At 37.1% G+C, this 25,043-nt stretch overlaps 1 protein-coding gene across 17 annotated transcripts in view; it reads left to right on the top strand.

The window, feature by feature from the left end:
- The window catches only part of PARD3 (par-3 family cell polarity regulator), a 715,988-nt gene that overhangs the window by 295,725 nt on the left and 395,220 nt on the right, over positions 1-25,043 (top strand). For all 17 annotated transcript variants that reach the window (XM_053922257.2, XM_053922260.2, XM_053922267.2 and 14 more), the window contains exon 4: positions 3,093-3,271. In XM_053922257.2, coding sequence (XP_053778232.1) covers positions 3,093-3,271 — 179 coding nt within the window. The remainder of the gene's footprint in view (positions 1-3,092; positions 3,272-25,043) is intronic.

Here is a 25,043-nt window from a genome sequence, read left to right as displayed (position 1 = left end):
AACACTCAATCTCACTCCAAGAGACTTTTTTTTTTGCTTCTGTGGATGAAGAAAGTCCTATAAGGGACATGTTTTGCCAATGCGGGAGAGGTGAAACAAAAAATTGGCAGAAGCACTAAACAGCATCGCAATTGACAAGTTCAAAAATATTTTGAGCAGTGGGAGAAAAAGTCTTGATAGATGTATTGCATCAAATGCAGAGTACTTTGAAGGTGACTGAATTTAAACCTGTAAGAGTAAATGCTCAAATTTTCATAAATAAATATTATTTTGGGGTCCCCTTCATATTCCAAATAACTGTTACATGTTTTTCATGCGTTCAAGATCCATTCCAAGTTTAACACAGACAAGTAGATTTTAACCTAACAGAATGAAAAGTTTACATTTCATATTGCGGCTAACCTTTGGGAAATTCAGTTGTCAAGTTTTGATGTGATATCAAAAAAGAATATTCACAATTATCTAGAAAGATTAAAATACTATTTTCTCTTCTAGCTAAATATTTCTGGAGATTTTAAAAAATACTTGTCATGTTGTAGTAGATTGCATCCAGAAGCAGAGATGAGAACCCAGATGTCTTCTATTAATCAAAATGTAAAACAGTGCTACACTCCTTCTAAATTTGCTCTTTTGTAAAGTAGAATTTCCATGTAATTCTGTTCTTCATGTTAACATGTAAAAGATGTTACTATTAACTTAAAAATGAATTAGTAAATATTTAAATTTCTAAAATTTTCACTTCTAATATGGTAACTGTTCTTAGCTATACGCCACATAAACAAAAGCTTGTGGGGTCCTCAGTTTTCAGGGTATGAATGGATCCTGATATGAAAATTTGAGATGGCCTGGTCTAGACCCTTCTTCTCTGGGGCATTCTTTTTATCTTACACATTTTATTTCTTCTATTTAACCAGTAGGTGTTTTTTGTTTGTTTTTTTCCAATTTCTCCTATTTTAACATTTCTGAAATTGGGATGCCTGTTGTTTTATTATGTATAGCTAATGTAATATTTCTTTAATTCACTTATATTAAATGATGCTGTTATTTAAAACCAATATATGATTTCTCAGTGTATATAATTATACTTTGAAATCAATAAAAGTTGTCCCTTTTACAAAATTGGGACTAATATTTATATCTGAAAGTAGCTAGAAATAAAGTTTGTTTTCCAGTGAATTGTCGAATAATAGAACTAATTTCACAATTTGGGTAGTGACTGAGCCCTGACCCAGGAGCCTGACGTTCTGGCCAGAAAATCGTCTTTGTGCCCCTCTTGTAATCTCCCTGGCCTTCAGCTTAGTGGAGTCGCATGTTTCTTCACCGTGACTAATGTGGGACTCATTAAAACAAGAAGTTTTAGATTTCTCCAAGTTAAATCATTGGTTCAATTTCATTACTTACGTGTGTGTGTTGGGCGTTCATATGTGTTTGTGTGTGTGTGTTTGTGTATGTGTATAAACTGGCTAAAAATGCCTTATGATTTTTGTGCAGTCATAAAACTAAGAAGAAATTTTAAACCAATCAAAATGTTATTTGATTTAGTTTTTATTTGAATTAGTTATTCAAAATAACTAAATGCCTCTGTTTTCTCTGATCATTTGTAATTTGTTTTAACATCTTTGAGACTATTATTGGATTGATAATGATGTAACTATAACCTGCAGGACATGTGAATGGTCTGTCTTCAGTTTCGCACCCTCAGGGATCTCTGTGCGTTCACGCCATTGACCAATGCATTAGTGTTCTAAAAGTGTTTCTCATAGAGTAAATGATGAGTGTGGTACAAGGTTAAAGCTGCTTTGTTAGTGCCTTTTTATAAATATTTAACTTACATCCTGATTTTTGAACAGAATCAGCACAATTCAATCTATTTTTTTTTGTAACGTGATTTTGAGTGATTTCGCTCAGTTGATGAGTGGGGCTTTTGGGTCTGATTTTCAATGTTAGAAACTCATGTGCTTTTATTTTTCTCTATTTCTTCTCTACTATAACAATGACTACTATATCTACCAAAATGTTCTCAGCGATACTGATACAAATGTTAGCCCGAGTGTGTTACTGATTTTATTACAGTAATTGTAAACTCCCCTCATATGAATGCAGTTATTAAAACACTCTCTTTCATGTCATTTGTACGTGTATATATGCCAGATACTACCTGATTATTAACATATTACTTTCAAGTTTTTTAAATCTTAAGGACATGAAATATGTTTGTGCTTTACAGTCTGATAATGCTTTATTTGAGCAAAAGAAAAATTTATTCAATAGAATTCTTTAATAATCTAGCCAAACACTGTTTAGATTCTGTACTAAGAAAAAGATTTCATGTATTTATTTTTAGAGAGAGGGAAAGGGAGGGAGAAGGAGAAGGAGAGAAACATTGATGTGTGAGAGAACATCATGAGTTGCCCCTTGCACACCCCGAGCCGGGGACCTGGCCTGCAACCCAGGCATTTGCCTTGGAATCAAAATGGTGATCTTTTGGTTTGCAGGATGACACCCAACCCACTGAGCCACACCAGTGAGGGCTAAATTCTGTATTTTTAATCCAGCAGATACGATTAAAACTTGGATGAAGTTTGTTTCATGGCTTAGATTTATTCTTTATGTTTTTGAATATATATGCTATTTTATTTAGAAATATTAGGATAATAATGGCAGTAATGGTTATTGATACTCTCCATTGAGTGCACACTATGTGTTCAGCACTTTTAAGCATTTTATTTTGTTTAGTCCTCACAGCACCCTTATGAAAAAAGTACTTACTGTTTTATTGCCATTTGCCTACGAATACACTACAGACTGAGGCTGGTTAGGCAGCTTGCTCAGAAGCACACAGGGACAAGTGGTGAAGCACATCTTCAGGTCCATGCAGTCTCACTCAGAGCAGGTCGTCCCTTACACACCACATTTCTTTTGCCGTAAAGTGTTTCTAAGGAACTAATGGAATGTCTGTTTAGAATGCTGACCCATCCTAAGTTGTTATTCTCTTCTTTAATCCTTGGGATTTAACCAGTTGTATCCTAACATACAGTTTTCTGACATTAGTTATCTTTTTTCAAAAACATAATGCATTTTTGTATTTGTAGATATGCCTCTTCATGTCCGACGAAGCAGCGACCCAGCTTTAATTGGCCTCTCAACTTCTGTCAGTGACAGTAATTTTTCCTCTGAAGAACCTTCACGAAAAAACCCCACACGCTGGTCAACAACAGCTGGCTTCCTCAAGCAAAGTACTGCTGGTAGCCCTAAGCCCTGTGACAGAAAGGTAACCACTTCTGTTTTGTGTCTTAGTATCTTCACAGTAGTCCTTTGTGTGTGTGCTTACTGACTTTCACCTCAGAGTTTGGAGAACTTTCTATTTTATATTGCCCTTGAATTTTTTCATAAAATTTATGCTATCTATGGTGTACATTTATTTATCCATGTTTGGATAGATAGTATATTCGTATGATTAAAAATCTTTTTGATATAAAGTGTGTACATGTGAAGTACATACCTTGTCTCCAGTCCTATCCGTTTTTCTTCATGGGTAAGCCCCTTGTTAGCTTTTTCCATGTTTTTATAGGGATGTTTTACACGCTTATAAGCAGATACTCTTATTGGCTCATAAGATACATAAAAGAAAGTAGAGCATTATGGAGTTTCAAGGATGAAAGTGGACTTCATGGTCATTTATTCTAAGTACTAATTGATAATTGTATCTCCCTCTAAAATGGAAATGTGCTAGAAAATAAAGTAGTCTAGAAAATAAAATTTTCTATTTTGACCTAATTTATTTTAGTCTATGACCTAATGTTTAAAATCTATTTAGTTCATTTTTTCCAATCTGTTTGTTAGTGCTCTTTGTCATATATTTATACAGGACACTTATCTTGTGCTGTTATAATCTTTAACTTGTGTTTTGTCTTTTTCATTTCTGAACATGTAGAATAAATGCTTGGTAAACAACTGTTGAGTGAATTAATAAACATTTTTCAATGTTAGCACAATACATCATATATGTAGAGCGAGAGTATATATTGAGAAATGTGGAACTATACTAATCACATATTAATATTAAATGTAGCCTGAACTTTATTTGTTTTATCTATGTGAGAATGTCTTTTAAATATTTCTTTTAACTTGGTTTTGTATTTCTTTGCAGAAGTTCAAGAAAAAATTATGTAATACACAAATTTAAACTGAGAAGCATCTACCAGGACAGTGCCTCTTATTTATTTATTTATTTATGGATTAAGGGTATAACTGTAAGGGTAGTTCTTCCAAAAAATTTTGTTTCATGTGTGATGGCAATTTGAAGTATTTTCTCACTGAAATTTTAGAATGGTTTATCACACAGTAGACTGTGCAAAGAAGCAGAATATGAATAATTTCATGACATTTAACTTGTATTCAGAATAGACCTAATTTTTATGAATATTCACAAATATATAAATCATTCTAATTGGCAATTAAAAATGTTCATTACTTTTTGAAAAGGCTTTAACATAATTGAAGGATAGTGGGTCAGAAATCATTGAGGATTAGTCATTGTTTCCTTTTTAACTCATTTAACTTCTTGGGTGTTTGGTTCAGCTTCAGATGTAGCAAACAGAACCACAGTAGTAGCCATTTTAAACATAAAAGGAGGTAATACTAAGAATTTGTTTCTCAGAAAATCATTGAAAAGGCTTGTAGATCCGTCCCTAGGCTGAGGCTCAAGGATTTTCTGAACAATATGTTATTAATACATCCGGACTGCCCAGGCAAGAAGGTGGCACTGCAGGGCCCGGGGCCTGGGATCTTCCCACATGCCTCTGGATGTTAAACTCTAGCACTCTGTCTCCAGGTGTGTCCACCTTACCTATTGTCACCTCTGCGAAGCTAGGAGCTGAACCCAGATATGCCTTAGAAAATTCTTATCTCCATAGCTATGCTTGCCAGTACCAGCAGGCTAAGAAAATTTCATTTTACAACCATTATTAAAATCTTAGACTATTGAATCCAAGTTGGCAGAATGTAAATTTCACTCAGATCCTTTATCTGCTGTGGAGACTAGGCCTTCCAGCCTCTGCAGCAGAAGGAGGCATGCTGGACGAGGGTTGAGATGCTCATTGCTAATGAATCACAACTACTGTGCTGACTTTTTGTTTCACATGACATGTATCTGTCATTGTAAAAAAACAAAATTGGGAAAACTAAAAGAATAGAACAAAGTTAAATAATTCATGATCCCCAAACTCAGTGACAGTCAGTATTAGATGTTAGGGAGTATGTGTGCGCGTGGAGTTGGGAAGCGTACTGTGTTACCTAGTTGTTGCATCCTGATTATTTCTACATTTTGTTCATATCTAGAGATTTCCCATGATGTGAATTTTATTAAAAAAATTTTTCCTTTTAATTGAATTTATTTGGGTGATATTAGTTAACAAAATGATACAGGTTTAAGGTATATAATTTTCTATAATACATCAATGTGCTTGGGGCTCACCGTTACCAAACTTGAATTTTCTTCAAAAATTTATGTAACTCCTATCCAGGCATGTTAGAAAACATCTTTAATGCAAAATATTTCATTTATAGAATCCACAATAATTTATTAATAATTTTTTATTGTTGGACATTTATACTTTTTCCATTTTTTTCACACTATTAAATGTCAGTGCTGTGAGGCAAATGGATATAACCTTATTTGTTGATGCCTATTGGCCATCAGTATGTCCTCCTGGGAGAAGTATCTATCCAGGTTCTCTGCCTATTTTTAATTAAATTAATTAATTAACTAAGGTTTTAAGTTGTATGAGTTCTTTGAGTACTATGGATTTTAATCCCATATCATTTGTTGTCTTTTTGTTTTGATGATGGTTTACTTCACTGTGAAAAGACTTTTTGTATGATGTAATCCCATTTGTTTTTTGTTGTTGTTGTCTTTGCCTTAGGAGACATATGCAAAAAGATACTGCTAATACTGATGTCAAAGAGTTCACTGCTTATGTTTTCTTTAGTAGTTTTTTGGTTCCAGGTCCTACATTTGAGTCTTTAATCCATTTTGAGTTTATTCTTGTATACGGTATAAGGAAGTGGTCTAGTTTCTTTTTTCTCATGCGTCTTTCAGTTTTCCCAACACCACTTACTGAAGAGACTCTCTTTATCCCATTTTATATCCTTGTTTTCTTTTGTTGTTAATTAACCTTGTACATGAAGATTTATTTCTGGGTTCTTTGTTCTGTTCCATTGAGCTATGTATTTATTTTTATGCCGGTACCATACTTTTTAATTATTGTAGCTTTGCAATACAGTTTGATATCAGGGAGCATAATACCTCACACTTTGTTTTTTCTCAAGATTTGTTTGGCTATGTGGCGTCTTTTGTGGTTCCATGTACATCTTAGTGCTTCTTTTAAAAAAGATTTTATTTACTCTTTTTTAGAGAGTAGAAGGGAGGTAGAAAGAGAGGGAAAGGCACATTGATATGCAAGAGAAACATCTATTGGTGGCCTCTCACATGACCCCAACACACGACATGACCCTTAACCCAGGCATGTGCCCTGACCTCGCATTGAACCAGCAACCTTTTGGTTTGCTGCATGACATCCAACCCACTGAGCCACACCAGTCAGGGCTATATACATTTTAGGGTTGTTTGTTCTAATTCTGAGAAAAAGCCATTGGTGTTTTGATAAGGATTGTATTGAATCTGTATATTGCTTTAGGTAGTAAGGACACTTTAACAATATTAATCTTTCCAACCATGAGTAAGATATAACCTTTCATTCATTCATTCATTCATTCATTCATTCATTCATTTAAATCCTCACCTAAGGACATTTTTTTCATTGCTTTTAGAAAGGGGGGAGGGAAACACACACACACACATCGATATAAGAGAGAAGCATCGATTGGTTGCTTCTGAGAGGCTGTCCAACTGGGGATGGAACCTGCAACCTAGGTATGTGCTCTGACTAGGAATCAAACCTGTGACTTTTCAGTGGAAGTGATGATGCTCCAACCAACTGAACCATACCGGCCAGGGTCTTCAATTTATTTGTATCTCTTTGAATTCCTCCAGTGTGTTAAAGTTTTCAGAATATAGGTCTTTTATTTACTTGGTTAGAATTATTCCTAGGTAGTTATGTTTTTTAATGCAATTGAAAGTGTGATTGCTTTCTTAATTTTTCCTTTTGATTGTTTACTATTGGTGCTTAGAAATGAAACAGATTTCTGTATATTGATTCTGTACCAGGCATCTTTACTAAATTCATTATTAGCTTTAATATTTTTTTGGTGGAGTCAAGGGCTTTTTATATGTAGTATCATGTCATCTACAAATAATAAGGCTTTTACTTCCTCCTTTCTGATTTAGATGCCTTTTATTTATTTTTTCTTGTCTATGGATAGAATTTCTGTATTTTCAATATTCAGAAAGGATGCATAGAGGAAGGCATATATGCTGATCATTTTAAAATTTATTTCTGTTGAGTCTGTTGGTACTTAACAATGCTGGACAATTTCAAGATGTTATAATTTCTCATCGGTTATAATGATTTTGGTTTTCTGTATAAAGACATGGAAATAGTTAAGGGTTGGTTCATAGTCTTTAGGTCCAATGGTTAGAATGAGTTGACATTGTTGCATAACTCGTGTACATAGTTAAGTGGTTTGCATTCTTCAAGTTAAATGGACAAAACAAACTGTTTTAGAATAATGCCACCAATGAATTAAAAATCTCTTATTTCTGAGCAGGAAAGTTCCATTCTGGTATTTTGGAACACATTGAATTCCCTTCTGTGGTTCAAAACTGAAGACAAGAGGTAGAATCTTCCCAGTTAAGATAATGGCAATATCTCATTTCAGTATTGTGTACAGCACAGTGTACACAGATTTTGATGCTGCTAAGCTATGTGAGAGCTTAGAGATATAAAGGATTATATGGGCTTCTGGAGTTCATAAATTTTCATACTTTTATTTGGAGGTGAGATGTAGAAGGGCAAGGAGTTTTGGCTTTTTTCAGTGTTCTTTGGAACATTTTTGTTTTCCAGCGTTTTGTGGCTGACCATCTTTTTCAACTCTTTTAGAGAAGATTTTGCTTGTACTTTATATGGAAAGCATTGAATATCTTGCTGGAAGATGTATTTTCATTTGAGATTTTACATGAATTTAATAATATTTTATCTTGGGAATGAATATTTTAATCACTGTGAATACTTAAATCATTTTGCCACCTCTGTAGTTATCCTCATTAAGTTGTGTCCCTGTGAATATAGAGTCCAACTAGTACAGGAAGAGCATTTGATGTATTCCATCAAGAACTATGTAATGAGGCACTTAACCAGAATCAGCCTATCTTGTAGCTTTAAGTATGAAGTCTGTGTTCTGTTTCATTGTGTACTGCATTACTGCATTGTGTACTGTACTTCATTGTGTACTACTGTTATAAGCCACTGTTCTTTCCCCCCAAATAATGAAATATCTTGCTTTTGTGAGCTAAATTGTCCCACCCCTCAAAAAAAATGAACATAGTAGATTTAGCATAAAACTATATCTTGACTAATTTCCAGGAGAGATACATATCTGGTTAGGGAATGTGAAAGAAAGTGATAAGAGAATATATTTCATTGCCATGGTTAGGTGTTCCCCCCACCCCACCCCCGCATTAAGAGGTCTATTTCTGACCTTCTAGGCTTATTATTTCTTTTTAAAAAAATTTTTTTTACTTAATCTTTATTATATTTTTTCCCATTACCATTCTGTTTGATTAGTTTGGTATTTTTGGTTTCTCTCCAATACCCCTGATACATGCAAACTGTGGGTAGAGATGCTGCCTTAAATATGTCTTTATTATTTCTCCTTCTATTCCATTAGAAGAATTGTGAGATTTTTTCTTATAACTTTAGAAAATCATTTTTATAAACATTTCTTGTATATTTTAAGATTTTCAAAACAGTTTTTTTTTCTGATAAGAAGACTCTTTGCTCTTTGCATTTATAAATACCGAAAAGTATAAGGAAGCAGATAAGTAATTTCTAATCTTGAAGATGAGTAGTATTGGCAGTTTGGAGTGTTACCTTCAGGACCACATAGCTCTGTATAAACTGGTGGCTGTTCTTATTACCAATGGGGAATCATCCAACAAGTATAGTTTAATTTTCTGCATATTTTCTTATTTGCGTTATGTTGAGAGCAGTTTCCTATGTCCCACAAATATTGATAGCTTGCATAATGTTCTTTTATATACTGATTTTGGGGGGTAGTTTGTATTTATTAACTTTATTTGATTTTTTTGTTGTTGCTTGATATTTATGCTTTTGCCAATTTTATTTGCTCTTATGAGTAATTTTTAGAAATATCCATCAGAAAGCTTATAATTTATATTGTCATCTCTGACTGTTTTCCTAGAATAAATTTCTGAAATAGACGTACTTGACCAAGGAAGTAAATATTTTTTAAAACTAGTTGATAATCATTTCTCATAAAATCATGAATAATAAAATGATGTATGAAGTACTCTGAGAAGACCTGCGTGGGGTTAGCTGGAGGGGAGGAGGAAGAGGATGAAGACAAGCAACTGGTACTGTACTGTCTTACCACACACTTTAATGGTTCCATTTCACTTTGTACCATAATTACCCCGAACATTTAAAAGATGAAACACAAATATTCACATCAACAGGTTCCTTTACCCACTTCAGGAAATTTGTGTGTGTTTATTTAAAGCTGCTCTGTTGATTCTGGGGCATAGCTGGGGTTTTGTTTTGTTTTTTGGAGAACTCAGGTCTAGCTGAAAAGGGAAAGTGTGCATGCCTGTTAAGAGAGGGCAAGTGGAGTATGATGGTTATTTGGATATGTTCTTCTTTATAGCCCTTTTTTTTTTTTCCTATTGTAGCAGGATAGCATCTGGAACCATATTTGCTTTTTGTGATACTTCTTTTCACAGTTAAATTGCCCAAATTTATCATTTCCAAATGAAAATCAATTAAAATGATTTTTTTGAGTTTTAAGAGGAGTATTACAAAAACACTTTGAGATATTTGACACTTTTCTATCAATGCAAAGCTAGATCAGTAAATATTTTTTCTAGACAGAGATATGAAACAAATAATGTTTCTGTCTGTTGCTTTGTGCATCCCCTCCAGCATCTTAACTAAAAGTGCATTTGGAGACATAGGGTCTTGACACTAAATTCTCAGTATCATGTATAAGGTCACTAGTGCGAATTCATACAAGGAACCTCCTGAAAATGCCCATTCATTCCATGTTTTATTGAGAGTGAGAACACTTTGGCGGCTGATGTGCAAACAACATATTATTAGTTAAGATTTACTTGTACAGCATGCTACCCTAAAATAGCTTCTTGCTTGCCATTCATTCATTACATTTATTTCTTCATTTTAAAGTGATAGTCCACATTTACCTATTTCTTTGCTTCCTCATCTCCTTCTCAACTCTTCTGCTTCTAGTCTGTTTTTTTCCTTGATTCTTTCTAATATATAAGGCCAGTCATATTGATAAATTTGAATATACCATTTTATTTTTAAACTAGTATGCTTGACCAGTTGGCTATTTAAAAAATTGTTTATTTCTTGATTATAAGTCAAACATAGCTACCTGATAGTTACAGTAACCATCTTAAACTTCAAAGGGTGAGCTAAGAGTTTGTTAAAACCACCTGTTTCCTCTGTGAGAAACCTACAGCTGTGTTTAATTTTCTCGGACATTCGCTTCATCGGAGATCCAACTGAGACCTAAATCTTAGACTATTCTGCTGAAATATTTGTATTTCCTATATTAACAGAAAGTTGTCTCCAAGAATTCAGTGCCAGCTGGAGTGCCCAATTTGGGGTATAGTGAAGGGGAAGACTTTATTCATTGAAAACCACTTAGTTTTGAAACAGGTCAATTGTAATACAGCTCAGTTGTGTAACAGGTAGGCTATGGAAACAGCTTGGCTATAAGACAGCTCAGGCATGGAACAGCTCAGTTTAAGAAATCTCAGGCAAAGCAGCTCAGGTGTTACAGCTCAGTTTGCAAACCAGAGACATGTAGCCAAATGCTCCATGGAAGCAAAGGTAAAGCTGGTGTATATTGAGTAGAATGCCCAACCCCAGTCCGTGATTGGCCCATTTATATGCAAATAAGGATTCCAAATCTGCAGTTTGGTTTGTCCAAATAGCATTGCCCTGATTGGTTGGAATGGAGGTGCTCTGATTGGTTGGTAAAGATTCAGATGAGGATATAGTTAATCAACTCTGATCGCACAGAGAAAGTCTCAGATCTTTTGATTGAAATAATGCTCCAGGAACTCCTTTGTATCTGCTCAGATGGCAGAGGCACAGTGCAGGAGGCTTGGCAGCTCAGTCTGGGCCTTTCCCCTGGAGGCTGGAGAGCCTGAGAGAGCCCAATTTAGCCACCAGGAGTCCTTAACAGGCACATAGTTTGGGGGTTGACACCTGTTAAAGTCCTCTAAAACAATAAGTTTCACCCTTCTGTTTTGCATATTTAAAGATCCTAACTTGAATGCAGGGCTTTCAGTAAGAGATGGTTCTAATCATTGCTACAATGGGCCAACTGCTCCTGTCAAGCCTACCTAGTCCAGATAGTTAATAACCTTGTCTCATCTGAGTTTGTGCTATATTTAGGAATATAGCTTGCCTTTATATGCTTTACATATTGTAATTTGTACCCAAAGTTATAAAATCCTGAGGTGCTGTTGGGGACATTTTTGAGCCTGGATGTGCTGCTTTTAGAATTCATAAGGTACTTAGGAATATAAATTCAAAGTAACATCAGAATACTTATTAGAGCACCTCAAAGATACATGTAGTGCAGAGGTAAATGAATGCTATGCCTGCTTTCGTCGACTTGGGGGAGAGACCAAGAAATGGCATCGATTCCATCGTATTGAACAAAAATTCACAGTCAGTTTACACTTAAAAAATTTTGGCCTCCTTTCATTTTTTAAGTTGATTTCTATTTTAAATTTTTCATATTTTAGCATATAAACCTACTTACTTTGAGTTATGAAGTTAGATCTACTTACTTCATGTCCTGTCATTAACAAGAAAATTATAAGATAGGATTTGGGACCGGAGTACCTGCTATGTAGAAGCAAGCTGCTCTGGCAGCTCTGGTTTTAGTTTGCAAGTATTCTGGGTGCCATAATGTTCCAGACTGCCTTCAGAGAACTGCATTTCAGTCAAGGTTTTTTTTCTTGCAGTGTTGGTGGCGAAATGGTTTCTATCTGTTCCATCTCTGAACACTGCCTGTTTCAGAGGTTTTGATAGCCAGCCTGCTTTGACTACTTGCTTCTTGACAGGAACTATGCTTGGTGTGTTACATTTATATCTCATTTGTTCACCCTTTGAAGGGTACGTATTGTTGGTATTCCCATTTTATTGATGAGGAAGTAAAGGCTTAAAGAGTTTAAATAATTCACCTAATATTAAAAGTCAAATAATTAAGCTTACTGTTAAATGATAAAGTTGTGATACAATAATTATATACTGTAGATTGTACAGTTTCAAATTTTGTGCTGTAAACAAGTATGCCACCCACTTCCCAACAAATTTACAGACTTCATGTATGGCTCAATGTTCATTAGCTGAATATTTTAAACTGTAAAATATTATATAATAAACTCATTACTTTATCTCCTCCAGAACTTTGTTAGGAAATTAAAATATGAATATAAGGATAATGAACATTTATTTATTATTACAACTGGAATAATTTCATAAAACCTCTTAAGATCTTAGTTTTAAAAATAAAAATATGCTAGCTTCATTAATATCACTACTAATAATTTTTTAATGTTAACTGATCTTCATTTCTATCCCCCTTTTGGGAGAAATTTTTGTGTTTGTGTCTTTAATACTTGTGATTGATTTGCTATTTAAAAAAAATATGATTGATTTTAGAGAGACAGGAAGGGAGAGAGGAAGGGGGGAGAGAGAAAGAAACATTGATTTGTTGTTCCGCTTTTTTATGTATTCATTGGGTGATTCTTAAATGTGCCCTGACTGGGAATCAAACCCTATTGGGATCATGCGCTAACCAACTGAGCTACCTGGCCAGGGTCTGATTTTTTATTGTTGTTGAGAAATTATATGCGCAGCCCTCTTCTTGATTTTTTTAAAAGTCGTTTGACGTTTCAGTTTTAGTTGACATACGTTATTACATTAGTTTCAGATATACACCCCAGTGAGTAGACATTATATAACTTACTAAGTGATCATCCAGGTACTCCTTACACCCATCTGACACCATACCTAGTTAAGAGAATATTATTGACTATAGTCCCTATGGTATACTTCACATCCCATGACTATTCTGTAACAACCAGTTTGTACTTCGTAATCCCTTCACTTTTTTCACCCATCCCTCCCAATACCTCTCCCATCTGGCAACTGTCAAAATTTTCTTTCTGATTCTGTTTTTGTTCTGCTAGTTTATTTTGTTTTTTAGATTCAGTTGTTGATAGCTATGTATATATTGCCATTTCTTTGTTCATATTTTTTATCTCCTTTTCCTTCTTGAAGAAGACCCTTCAACATTTTATATAATATCAATTTGGTGGTGATGAACTCTTTTAACTTTTTCTTTTTTGGGAAGCTCTTTATCTGTTCTTTGCCTCTAAATAGTAGGTTTGATTCTAAATTGAGAGTAATCTTGGTTGTAGGACCTTGCCTTTCATCTCTTTGACTATTCCTTGCCAGTCCCTTCTGGCCTGCAAAGTTTCTTTTGAGAAATCTGCTGACACTCTTATGGGAGCTCCCTTGTAGGTAATTAACTGCTTTTCTCTTACTGCTTTTAAGATTTTCTCTTTGTCTTTAATTTGGCATTTTAATTATGATGTGTCTTGGTGTGAGCCTCTTAGATTCATCTTGTTTGGGACTCTCTGCACTTCCTGGAATTATATGTCTATTTCCTTCAACAGGTTAGGGAAGTTTTCTATCATTCTCTCTTCAACTGGGGTTTCAATTTCTTTCTCTCTTGTCCTACTGGCACCCGTATGATGCAAATGTTGTCATGCTTGAAGTTGTCCCAGAGGCTCCTTACACTATCTTCGTTTTCTTGGATTCTTTTTTCTTTTTTCTGTTATGATTGTTTTTTTTTTCTTCCTTATATTCCAGATTGCTGTTTTGATTTTCAGCTTCATCTGCTATACTGTTCCCTGTACATTATTCATTATTTCAGTTATTGTATCCTTCATTTCTCGACTGGTCATTTTTTATTCATTTTTTTATGTTGATGTTCTCACTAAGTTCATTGATCATCCTTATTACCAGTGTTTTCAATTCTGCATCTAGTAGATTGCTTGTATCCCTTTTTTCTTTTAGTTACCTTTTAGAGTTTTGTTTTGTTCTTCCATTTGGGGACATGTTTCTTTGTCTCTTCATTTTAACAGCTTCCCTGTATTTGTTTCTATGTATTAGGTCAAACTGCTACCCCTCCCAGGCTTTATAGAGTGGCCTAATGTAGTAGCGTTCTATAGGGTCCAGAGGCACAGCCTCCCCAGTCACCCAAGCTGGGCCCTTGAGGTGTGGCCCCTGTGTGGGCTGTGTACATCCTCTTGCTATAGTTGAGCCTTGATTGCTGTTAGCAAGTAAATGGGAGGGATTTACCCCCAGGTAGCCAGCTGCAAGGACTGGTTACAACCAACCTAAAGGATCAGCTGTGCAGGGGACTTAGGTGCCCACTGAGTCTGCCCCTTGAGTGTGTCATTTGTGGAGGTGGTTGGGTAGTACTTGGATGTGATCTGAATCTTTCCACTGGGTGTACTGTCTCTGGGGCCTCCTGGGGGATGCAGACGAAGTCAGCTACCACCTGTGTTTTGCCTCGGGCCACATGGTATGGGCTACAGTGTGATCTGTGGATGGCTGCGGCTGGTGTTGGGGTTGGTGGTGCCTTGTTGAGGCCAGGCTGTGAACCAAGGCCAGCTGCTGTCAGTGCTGTGCCTATGGCCACTCAGTGAGAATTATAGGACTTTCTGAGGCCAAATGCTGCTTTTTTGGAGAGATTTTAGCAAAGTCTGAAGCATGAGCCTGGACAGACCACTTGTATGGAAAAGCCACTGGAAACAGCTAGGGTACTTCTGAACGTTGGGTGGGGCAGGGCCTCAGGGCAACAGTGTGAGGCATGTTGATGGAGACTCAGATGTGGTACCGCCTGCTGATTCTCTGGGGGTGGGGGTGGGGGTGGGTTCATCAAAGGAACAGTGGTTTCTGCCAGCAGTTCTGTGTGGCAGAAAGCTGTCCCCAGCTTTTGCCCTGATGTCAGACAATTCAGTTCCTCCCCATATGCCTCTAGTGTCTTTTAAGCTGCTGCACCAGCGCTGGAGCTCACAGGGAGTGAATTTTAGTTAAGTTTGTGCATGCCCTTTAAGATGACCTACCTGGGACTCCAGTAGCCCTCTGTTTCACTGAGTCTCAATCCCTGCTGGTTTCTAAAGCCAGAAGTATGGGGACTTCTCTTCCTGTCACTGCAGCCCTGGGCTGGGGGTGCTGGTATGGGGCTTGAACCTCTTGCTCCCAAGGAAGGAACTACACCTATAGTCAAAATATCCCTCCTGATTTTTATGCACCGTGCTCATTCCATGCCTCTGCCCCTCCGACCAGACTCGATGTGGCTTCTTCACTTATTTTCTAGTTGCATGGCTTCCATTCAGTCAGATTTCAGGCACTTCTGAATTATGATTACTCTGTAGTTTGGTTGTAATTTTGATGTATTTGTGGGAGGAAGTGACTGTTGTGTTTTCCTATGCCACCGCCTTGAGTAGAAGTTTCTAAATGGGGTTTCCTCTTGATATTTTAGGTGGGTTGCTTAAAACAGCTTCATAACAGCAAAGCAAGCAATGATATAATTAGATTATTACCCAAAGACCAAAAAATATTCATGAGATTATACTGATGTTAATAAATAATTGAATATCATAAATGGGGAAAAGGGATAAATTTCCTTATAGAAGAATTCGAAATAGTATGTATAACACTTCTTCCTCCAGAAGGTGGAGCTTAATTCTCCTCCACTTCAGGAATGACTACACTTAGTAATTTCTTTCTAAAGAACAGAGGATGGGGTGTGAAAAATACTAAATTTACAGTGGAGGAGTGGTAGACTTACCTTAACCAAGTGATCAAGGTTAACATGAGTGGTGTTCAGTCACTGTGATAGATATTATTGAAAGGTTTTCTTAGGCTCTGCCGAGGAAGAAGTGCCAATCAGCCACAAAATTAGACAGTATAGATCTTTATTGGGGTTTGCGCACCCGGGTGAGGTTCCCCGGTCTGCAGAGCGGGGCTGGGGAAGTCGCGCCCAAGCAGGGAATATGGCAGGGTTTTATGCACCAAATTCTGGTTGGCTCTCTTCATGGGGGCTAGGGATTGGTCTCCTGGAACAAAGTGGCAATCTATCATTGGTGGTTCCCTGGTTTGATGTCAGCTGTCTCTTCCAGGTTGTAGTTCGGCTGCCATTGTGTCCTACCCCGCCCATCCTGACATTCCGACCTCTTTGATAGGATAAGGGGCAGGCTTAGGTTGCCAGGCGGATATCCCCGCCCATCTTGACAATTATGATGTGAGGAGATGAGCACTTATCACCTCAGTGGGATTTTCACTCAAAGTGACAACTCCAGTGTGATTATTCAGGACTGTTTGGACAAATCAAAATTTAGGGACATTCTACAAAATATCTGACCAGTTACCTTCAGGAATGTCATGGTCATAAGAATCTAGGAAAGACTGAAATTTTGTGTCAGATCAGAGGAGATTAAGGAGACATGACTAAATGCACTTTGGGATCCTACAAGAAATGACGACTGAGTAAAAAAACAAAAACAAACCTGGTGAATTTCATGTATCTTTAGTTAATAGTATTTTACCAGCACTGATTTCTTTGTTTTGACAAGTAGAGTGAGGTTATATGTAAGATGATAACGTTGGAGGAAGTTGGGTGAAGACTGTATAGGGGTTCTGTGTACTATTTTTGCAACTCTTCTGTAAATCCCAACTTCTTCCAAATGAGAAGTTTTTTAAACCCCAGTTTTACAAGTGAGAGAATCAGAGGTGGCATTAATTGAATGTGTGGAACCACAAATCAGCCTGAGGGTTTGTGTGAGCCTTCTGACAGACCTGTTCATTCCCTGAAACGTATTTTCTCTTTGTTAATAAGTTATATTAGAAATTGAACGGATTTTATTAAATGCTGATTTATGTTTATCAGTCTCCCCATGACAAGCCTGAATTTTAGAAATGATTATTAGTTTTAAACATGCCGCATTCCAGCAGCTGGGCACTCCCACTTTTGTCTTTATTTTTGTTAAGACATCCTGGTGCAGCAGCAGTTTTGTTTCCAGTTTTCTCCGATTGTTAAAGGTTTTTTTGGGTGGGGGGGCAGGTGGGAGTTTCAACAGGGATTGCTCATAATTTTTCCGTAATCACGTTTCTGTAAATTTTACTTTTCACTTACACTTTGAGGACAAAAAATAGTTTCTGTATTAATTAATGTTCTGCTCAGAGCACATGCTTTTTCTGCTGATGAGGTTGCAGAGAAGGACTGGATTCTTCAGAAGTTTTAGTCATTGATTTCTTTCTGCTAAATGCCTCCCACAGGGACATGGAATTCTCTAGAACAACCCTTATTGCATTAAGAATTAGTAAGTAGGTTGGAATTACACGTGAAAATAACATTTTCAAAAATGTATCTGTGGAGCTGGTTTATGTGAGGAAGCAATTTCATAATTAAGGGGAAAACTTTAAGAAAGCTAAACTGTAGAATGTACCCAGGGACATCATGGAAATTAGCCAGTTGTTCTGCTGATCCACCCAGTTCATTGAAGTTAAGATTGTGGATTAAAAAGGATAAGAAGAAAGTGTTAATATTTACATTGGCAGGCTACTTGTACATGGCATAAGTTTCTTGATTTTTTAATTTTAGCAATTTATTTGAATGTATAACGTTTAAAATTAAGGTGAAAGTATTTAGATAAATATAAAAATATATAGCACATTTAGATAATGTGTAAGACTATAGTTATTTTGGAATTAGGCAACTACTGTAAATACTTTACATTCTGTCCCTCACGCCTAGCATCTGTTCCATTCTCTTGGTATTATGCAAATTGCTCCAGATGCAAAATGCTATTGTTATTTACAATTTTGGCTTTGAGATACAAACATTTACAATTATGTATTTTTGGAAGAAAATGAGATGTGGATGAGTATTTCTTGCCTTCAAAATATGAAATATGTACCACTTTAAAAATATTTGAAAATTGTTTCAGAGTTAAATTTTCTCTTTAGAGTCAAGCAGCATTAGTCAGAGGTTGGTCTTAATATTTTAGTTTTAGAAAGCGATTCAGACTCTTCAATATGTCATCTGACCTGAATACTTATATTTTGCTTTTTCTTTTTTTTTCTTTTTTAAAAAATATATTTATTGATTATGCTATTACAGTTGTCCCATTGCCACCCCCCCCCTCACTCCACTCCATCCTGCCCGCCCCCTCCCTCCCACATTCCCCCCCTATAGTTCATGTCCATGGGTCATACTTATAAGTTCTTTGGCTTCTACATTTCCTACACTATTCTTACCCTCCCCCTGTCTATTTTCTACCTATCATTTATGCTACTTATTCTCTGTACCTTTCCCCCTCTCTCCCCCTCCCACTCCCCCTATTGACAGCCCTCCATGTGATCTCCATCTCTATGGTTCTGTTCCTGTTCTAGTTGTTTGCCTAGTTTACTCTTGTTTTTGTTTTAGGTTTGGTCGTTAATAACTGTGAGTTTGCTGTCATTTTTACTGTTCCTATTTTTGATCTTCTTTTTCTTAGGTAACTCCCTTTAACATTTCATATAATAAGGGCTTGGTGATGATGAACTTCTTTAACTTGACCTGATCTGAGAAGCACTTTATCTTCCCTTCCATTCTAAATGATACCTTTGCTGGATACAGTAATCTTGGATGTAGGTCCTTGCGTTTAATCTTGGGTAATGTAATTACGATGTGCCTTGGTGTGTTCCTCCTTGGGTCCAGCTTCTTTGGGACTCTCTGAGCTTCCTGGACTTCCTGGAAGTCTATTTCCTTTGCCAGATGAGGGAAGTTCTCCTTCATTATTTGTTCAAATAACTTTTCAATTTTTTGTTCTTCCTCTTCTCCTTCTGGCACCCCTATAATTTGGATGTTGGAACGTTTCAAGATGTCCTGGAGGTTCCTAAGCCTCTCCTCATTTTTCTGAATTCTTGTTTCTTCATTCTTTTCTGGTTGGATGTTTCTTTCTTCCTTCTGGTCCACACTGTTGATTTGAGTCCCAGTTTCCTTCGCATCACTATTGGTTCCCTGTACATTTTCCTTTGCTTCTCTTAGCATAGGCTTTATTTTTTCATCTGGTTTTTGAACAGATTCAACCAATTCTGTGAGCATCTTGGTAACCAGTGTTTTGAACTGTGCATCCGATAGGTTGGCTATCTCTTCCTCGCTTTGTTGTATTTTTTCTTGAGCTTTGAAGTGTTCTGTCATTTGGGCCACTTTTTTTCTTGGTGTGTCTGTTACTTAAAGGGGCGGAGCCTTAGGTGTTCACCAGGGTGGGGTAACGCTGGTCGCTGTGCTGTGACGCTATATCTGTGGGAGGGGCCGAGAGGGAGCAATGGCGCCTGCTCCACTCTCCACCGGATTTCATCACTCCCTCCGCTACCCACAATCAAACTGGGCCCCTCTGGTGCTGGTTCCCGAGTGGGTGGGCTTGTGCACGCCCTAGGCCCCGGTGGGTCTCTCCATCAACCTCTCCTGCGAGGCTGGGAGTCTTTCCCGCTGCCGCCCCAACCCCCACGGGCGTTTTCAATCAGAGGTTTGAGGTTCCACCTCCCCGAGCTGGAGCCCTGGGTTGCGCAGTCTGCTTCACTCCCCTCGGTTAGTCTGGTTTATCTGTGCACGAATGTGGGGCCTCTGGGTGCTACCCGCCGCTCTGCGTGCCCCGTTCTCCGCCACTCTGAGTCCGGCCCTCTCGGTTTATCTGTGCGCGAATGTGGGGTTGCAGGGTCTGCTAGTGGTCGGACTGCCTGCCCCGTTTGTCCCACACTCCGCCAGTCCCGGTCCCGCCACGGGCCACGCGAGTCCTCTCTGCCCCTCCTACCGGCCTGTATGAATGTTTATTTTTTATTTCCTTGGTGTCGGACTTCCTTGCCGTTCGATTTTCTGTCAGTTCTGGTTGTGTGAGGAGGTGCAGTGTGTCTACCTACGCCGCCATCTTGGTTCTTCTATATATTTTGCTTTTTCCTCGTACCCTTGCCATTGGTTGAAGGAGGAGGCTCAAACATGGTGGCCTATTTCTCTCTTCCTTACTCTTACTGCTAGTGGAATGCTTTTGGCTGTAGGACAGTGATGTGGCCATGTGGGTTTTGTGAAGTGCTGTGCAAGAAATAACATGGCAGCTGCTCTCCTTGTGGCTTCTCTTCTATTTCTCTCCGTTCCTCAGTTTCTCAGAATGCAGGTGGAGTTAACATTTTTGTAACTGAAAAAGTAATAACGTTTTCTCCCCATTTATCTTCTTCTCCCCACCACCTTATACAAGTTTTCATAGCATAAAGGAGATAATCCTGGTTATACCTGGCAAGACATCATTGTAATATAAAACAAATATTTTATTCATGATTATGCATAAGACTAGTATTTATTAGTGAACCAACTATTTCTAATATAAGTATAATTTGTGCTTCAAGATTAAGTAATGGCTTTCTTTGTCCTACTTTATCTACAAGAACTCAGGGATCACTGTGTAGGAATGGCTGGATATCAGAAATGACCCAGGAAATCGTAATTCCTGGTCAGATCAGGAGTGAGAGGTTAGAAATCTCATTACTCAGAAACTGGGCATTCAAAGTGAGTAGTGATAGCCATGTGGACTGGTTAGTTGTCCTAAGCTCTACACAGCATTTACCACAACTTCTCTGAACTGTTTCTTCTTTTAGACAGTAAGAAGTTGAGCTGAATGTTTTGTAGGTTTTTTCTTCCAGCTTTAAAATTCTGTATCTGAAGTTTTTCACAGTGTTCTGAACTGTTGAACCGTTAGGAACAACTGGGGAAATTCTTTCAAAGAAGTAGCCTGAATGAGGCTGGTTTGCTGATCTTTCTTTTGTCTGGATTTTCTGGACTGCTACACGAGCAGGTGTGGTGGCTTCACAGCAGTCCGTGCTCCGTAGGTCACCTGGAAACATCATGGCCTTTACGAGGTGACCTGGTCTCTGGGAGAGATGTGACCAACCCTTCTTTTTTATCTTCATCTGAGGACATTTTTGTTTGCTTTTTGAGAGAGAGAGAGAGAGAGGGAGAGAGAGGAAAGGAGAAAGAGAAACATCAGTGCTAGAGAAGTATCGATTGGTTGCCTTTGTAGGCACCCAAACCAGGGATCTGCACCAGGGGTTGTGCACACCTGCACCTGGACCGGGGATGAACCTGCAACCTAGGCATGTGCTGTGACCGGAAATCAAACCCACAAATCTTGGTTACGGGATGACACTCCTAGCAGTGATACACACGAACCAGGGCCCAGCTCTTCTTGTATCAGATTCCTTTCTGTTTCTGGCCCAGTGTGGCTCCATGTTCTTGGGATTTCCTATCTGATGTTAATACTGTTAACATGGTACTGGCCAGTTGTAGGTTGTGAGATAAAACTAACCTGAAAGATTTGCTGTGTGGCAAGAAACTTATTTGCAAAATTAATCATAATTCTCTAACATGTACCTCTGTATTAAAGAGAGTAAACTTGAATTTTTTTCTGGCATATTGAACATTCTTGAGTTTCCCACTGATCTGATGTAGCTCTGTGATCTACAAGATGTTGAGCATGTATCATAAAGACTGGAAAAGACATAAGGTCAGATTTTTCAGGCCAGAATGAGTTTTAAGAACTATGTGCCCATTTCAAAGGAAAAAAAAAAAAACAATAAAATTTGATGTAGTTGGTAGGAGATTTTGTATTTTAATAAAATGAAAATTTGCTTAGGTAAATTATTTTTAATTTTTGCTAGTAATTTCTGTTCCAAACTTAAATTCACTCTATAAAGAAGATTAAAATAGAGATCTAAAAATAAAATATTTATTTTTTATGAAATTTGAGATAAAGAGGTACTCTAATAAAGGTTTTGGCATTCACAATATCAAGATTTTGACACTTTCATCTAAAAATTTTTAAGAAGTTACATTTTTTTAAAAATTAAAAGGAAGTTGGTGTAATCAGTGTCTCATTGCAAATTCTGTCGCACTTTAGTAAACTGTGTATCACTAATGATACATAGTCTACTGTGAGACAAAATATTGTTTTGACAAAAATATATGGATATTAGAATTTTCTCTTTGTCTTGTTATAGTTTTGCTCAGAAGTATGAATAGCCCTGACTGGTGTGGCTTAGTGGATTGAGCACTGGCCTGTGAACCACCATCACATGTTCTATTCCCAATCAGGGCACATTCCTGGGTTTTGGGCCAGGTCCCCAGTCGGGGGTATGTGATAGGCAACCACATATTGACGCTTCTCTCCCTCTCTTCCTTCCTCCCTTCCCCTGTCTAAAAACAAATAAATAAAATCTTTAAAAAAAAAAGTACAAACAAATTTTATAAACACATACTCTTTCCTTTGTCTCTTTCACCCTTTTCATTAATAATGATTAAGAATGTGGAGGAAAGCAAATATCAAGAAGGAAAGTGAGATGCATACATGTACCAGTATTTATACTTATTTACAAACAGGAGTTACAGCTAATATGGAAATTGCAGCCCTCAGATTAGCAATGTCAGGAATGACATGTAGTGCATTGGCCACCATGGATTTTAAATAATGCTTTTTAGGTAATTACATCAAAATAGCCATGTGTGTAGGATAAGTGGTGATAAATACTGTCTTTGGAGTAAAATCTTGTGTGTTTGTTTATTTTTTAAAAAATGTCTCAATAGGTATTGGGTTAAAGAATAGGAACTGTCAAACTCTGCCTTTGTTTACAAGTTGGTTACGGAACCTGTTTTGTTTTGTGGGAGTTGATTTATCCCCCCTCCTCCCTGTCTGTCTGTCTGTCTGTCTGTCTGTCTCTCTCTCTCTCTCTCTCATTCTCAATGATTATTTAATGGGTGATTTGAAGATCAGGAAAGTACATTCACAACAGTCCTATTTACAGAACATTAATGGTTGTTACCTTCTCCTAAGCTTTTGCCTTGGCATTGCTTCCAAATTCATGCTCTGGTGTAGCCATCAGTAGGTACAAAACTCTGGCCCCAGAGAGGGAAATGGGTCTGCTACTTCAATCAGCAATATGATTACTGATGATTTTAGCAAGCTTCATGTAGTTAAAATTAGCTATAGTTACTAATTTCACTTTAGTCTCATAGTTTCAGGTTAGACATCCTGAAAATGTGTCTTTTGTATTTTTGGGAAATGACCAAGCAGCAAACTGGATTCTCTTTGGCTACAATTGAAGATTGAAGCATACTGTGAATTTAAAATCTGAAAACCTCATTGGAATATTTGAAAGTATAGTATGTGTAGAAGGGTAAAAATGAAATTTATATGCATTGAATATTTTGTATTTTAGAATATGGCACAATTCCTAATGATTTTTCTTTTTAAAATGTGTTTGGAATTTTTTGCACTGAAACAAAGTGAAAACATAACTGGAGTTCTTACACTAACATAGAAATATGCATTACTCCTGTAATGTTCATGAAATACTCTAAATACATCTCTGTAATGTGAGCTTGCCAAGAAATCTGGCCATCAGGTAAAAAGCTGTTTTGGAGAGATAAAAGCCTTGGAGTTGCCGCTTAGCATGCCAGGAATAAGCTTCTCTCCGAAAGCATTGGTAGGTTCTGTGAGATTTTGTTGAATTGCAATTGGCTTGGGGGAGGTTAGGGGTTGAGAGGACAGTTACTTTTCTATCACTGAAAGAAATTTACTCCACACCCAGGGTACTGCCACCAGGGAGAAGTGAATTAATACACATTTCTGAGCCTGGGTAGCTTTTGGCACCTGATGATCTGGCAATACATTTTTAGATGATAAGAAAAATTCCTGCTCAAGGCAGGAACATCTGTTTGTTTTCTGGTAAGAGGAAAAGTTTCCCATCCAGCAGCAAAGCTGAGTGGGTCAGCCTCAAAGATGGAGGATTAAAAAGGGGGAAAAAAAGGTCAAATGCACATGGAACATTTTCAAAGATAGATTACATGATAGGACACAAAACAAGCCTCAACAAATTCAAGAAAATTGACATCACATCACGCATTTTCTCAGACTACAGGGCCTGAAACTAGAAACCATCCTCAAGGAAAAACTCAAAAACACTCAAACTCATGGAGATTGAATAGCATGCTATTAAACAATGAATGGGTTAAGAATGAGATCAAGGAAGAAATCAAAGTTTCTGGTAGCAAATGAAAATGAACTCACAATAGCCCCAAACTTATGGGACACAGCATAGGCAGTCCTGAGAGGGGACTTCAAAGTGATACAGGCCTACCTAAAAAAGAGAAACATTTCAAATAAACAACCTACCCCTACATCTACAAGAATTTGAGGAACAACAAAGACAGCCCAGAGCAAACAGAAGGAAGGAAATAACCAAGATCAGAGCAGAATTAAACGATGTAGAGACTAAAAGCACAATTGTAAGGATCAATAAATCCAGGAGCTGGTTCTTTGAAAAGATAAACAAAATCATCAAGGCTTTAAGCAGGCTCATCAAGAAAAAGAGAGGGGATCCAAATAAACACAGTCAGAAATGAAAGAGGAGAGATTACAACTGATACCTCAGAAATACAAAGGATTGTAAGAAATTACTACGAAGAACTGTATGCCAAGAAATTTGAAAACCTAGGTGAGGTGGACAAATTTCTAGAAAAATGTAATCTTTAGGATTTTGCATATTGGCACTGCTGATAAACTTTTATAAGTCTAAAGGAAAAGATTTGTTTTACTTTGAAGTTTACCAGTATACAAATTGGAGGCATTACTTTTTTCATAGAATGAAACTGATTTAAAATCACAATCTGTAATTTATTATAAATACAGCTACAACTTGTTT

The sequence above is a fragment of the Desmodus rotundus genome, chromosome 4 (assembly GCF_022682495.2).
Source record: "Desmodus rotundus isolate HL8 chromosome 4, HLdesRot8A.1, whole genome shotgun sequence".
Lineage (NCBI taxonomy): Eukaryota > Metazoa > Chordata > Mammalia > Chiroptera > Phyllostomidae > Desmodus > Desmodus rotundus.
Note: the sequence above shows the minus strand (reverse complement) of the source record. Positions and strands in the feature narration are given on the sequence as shown.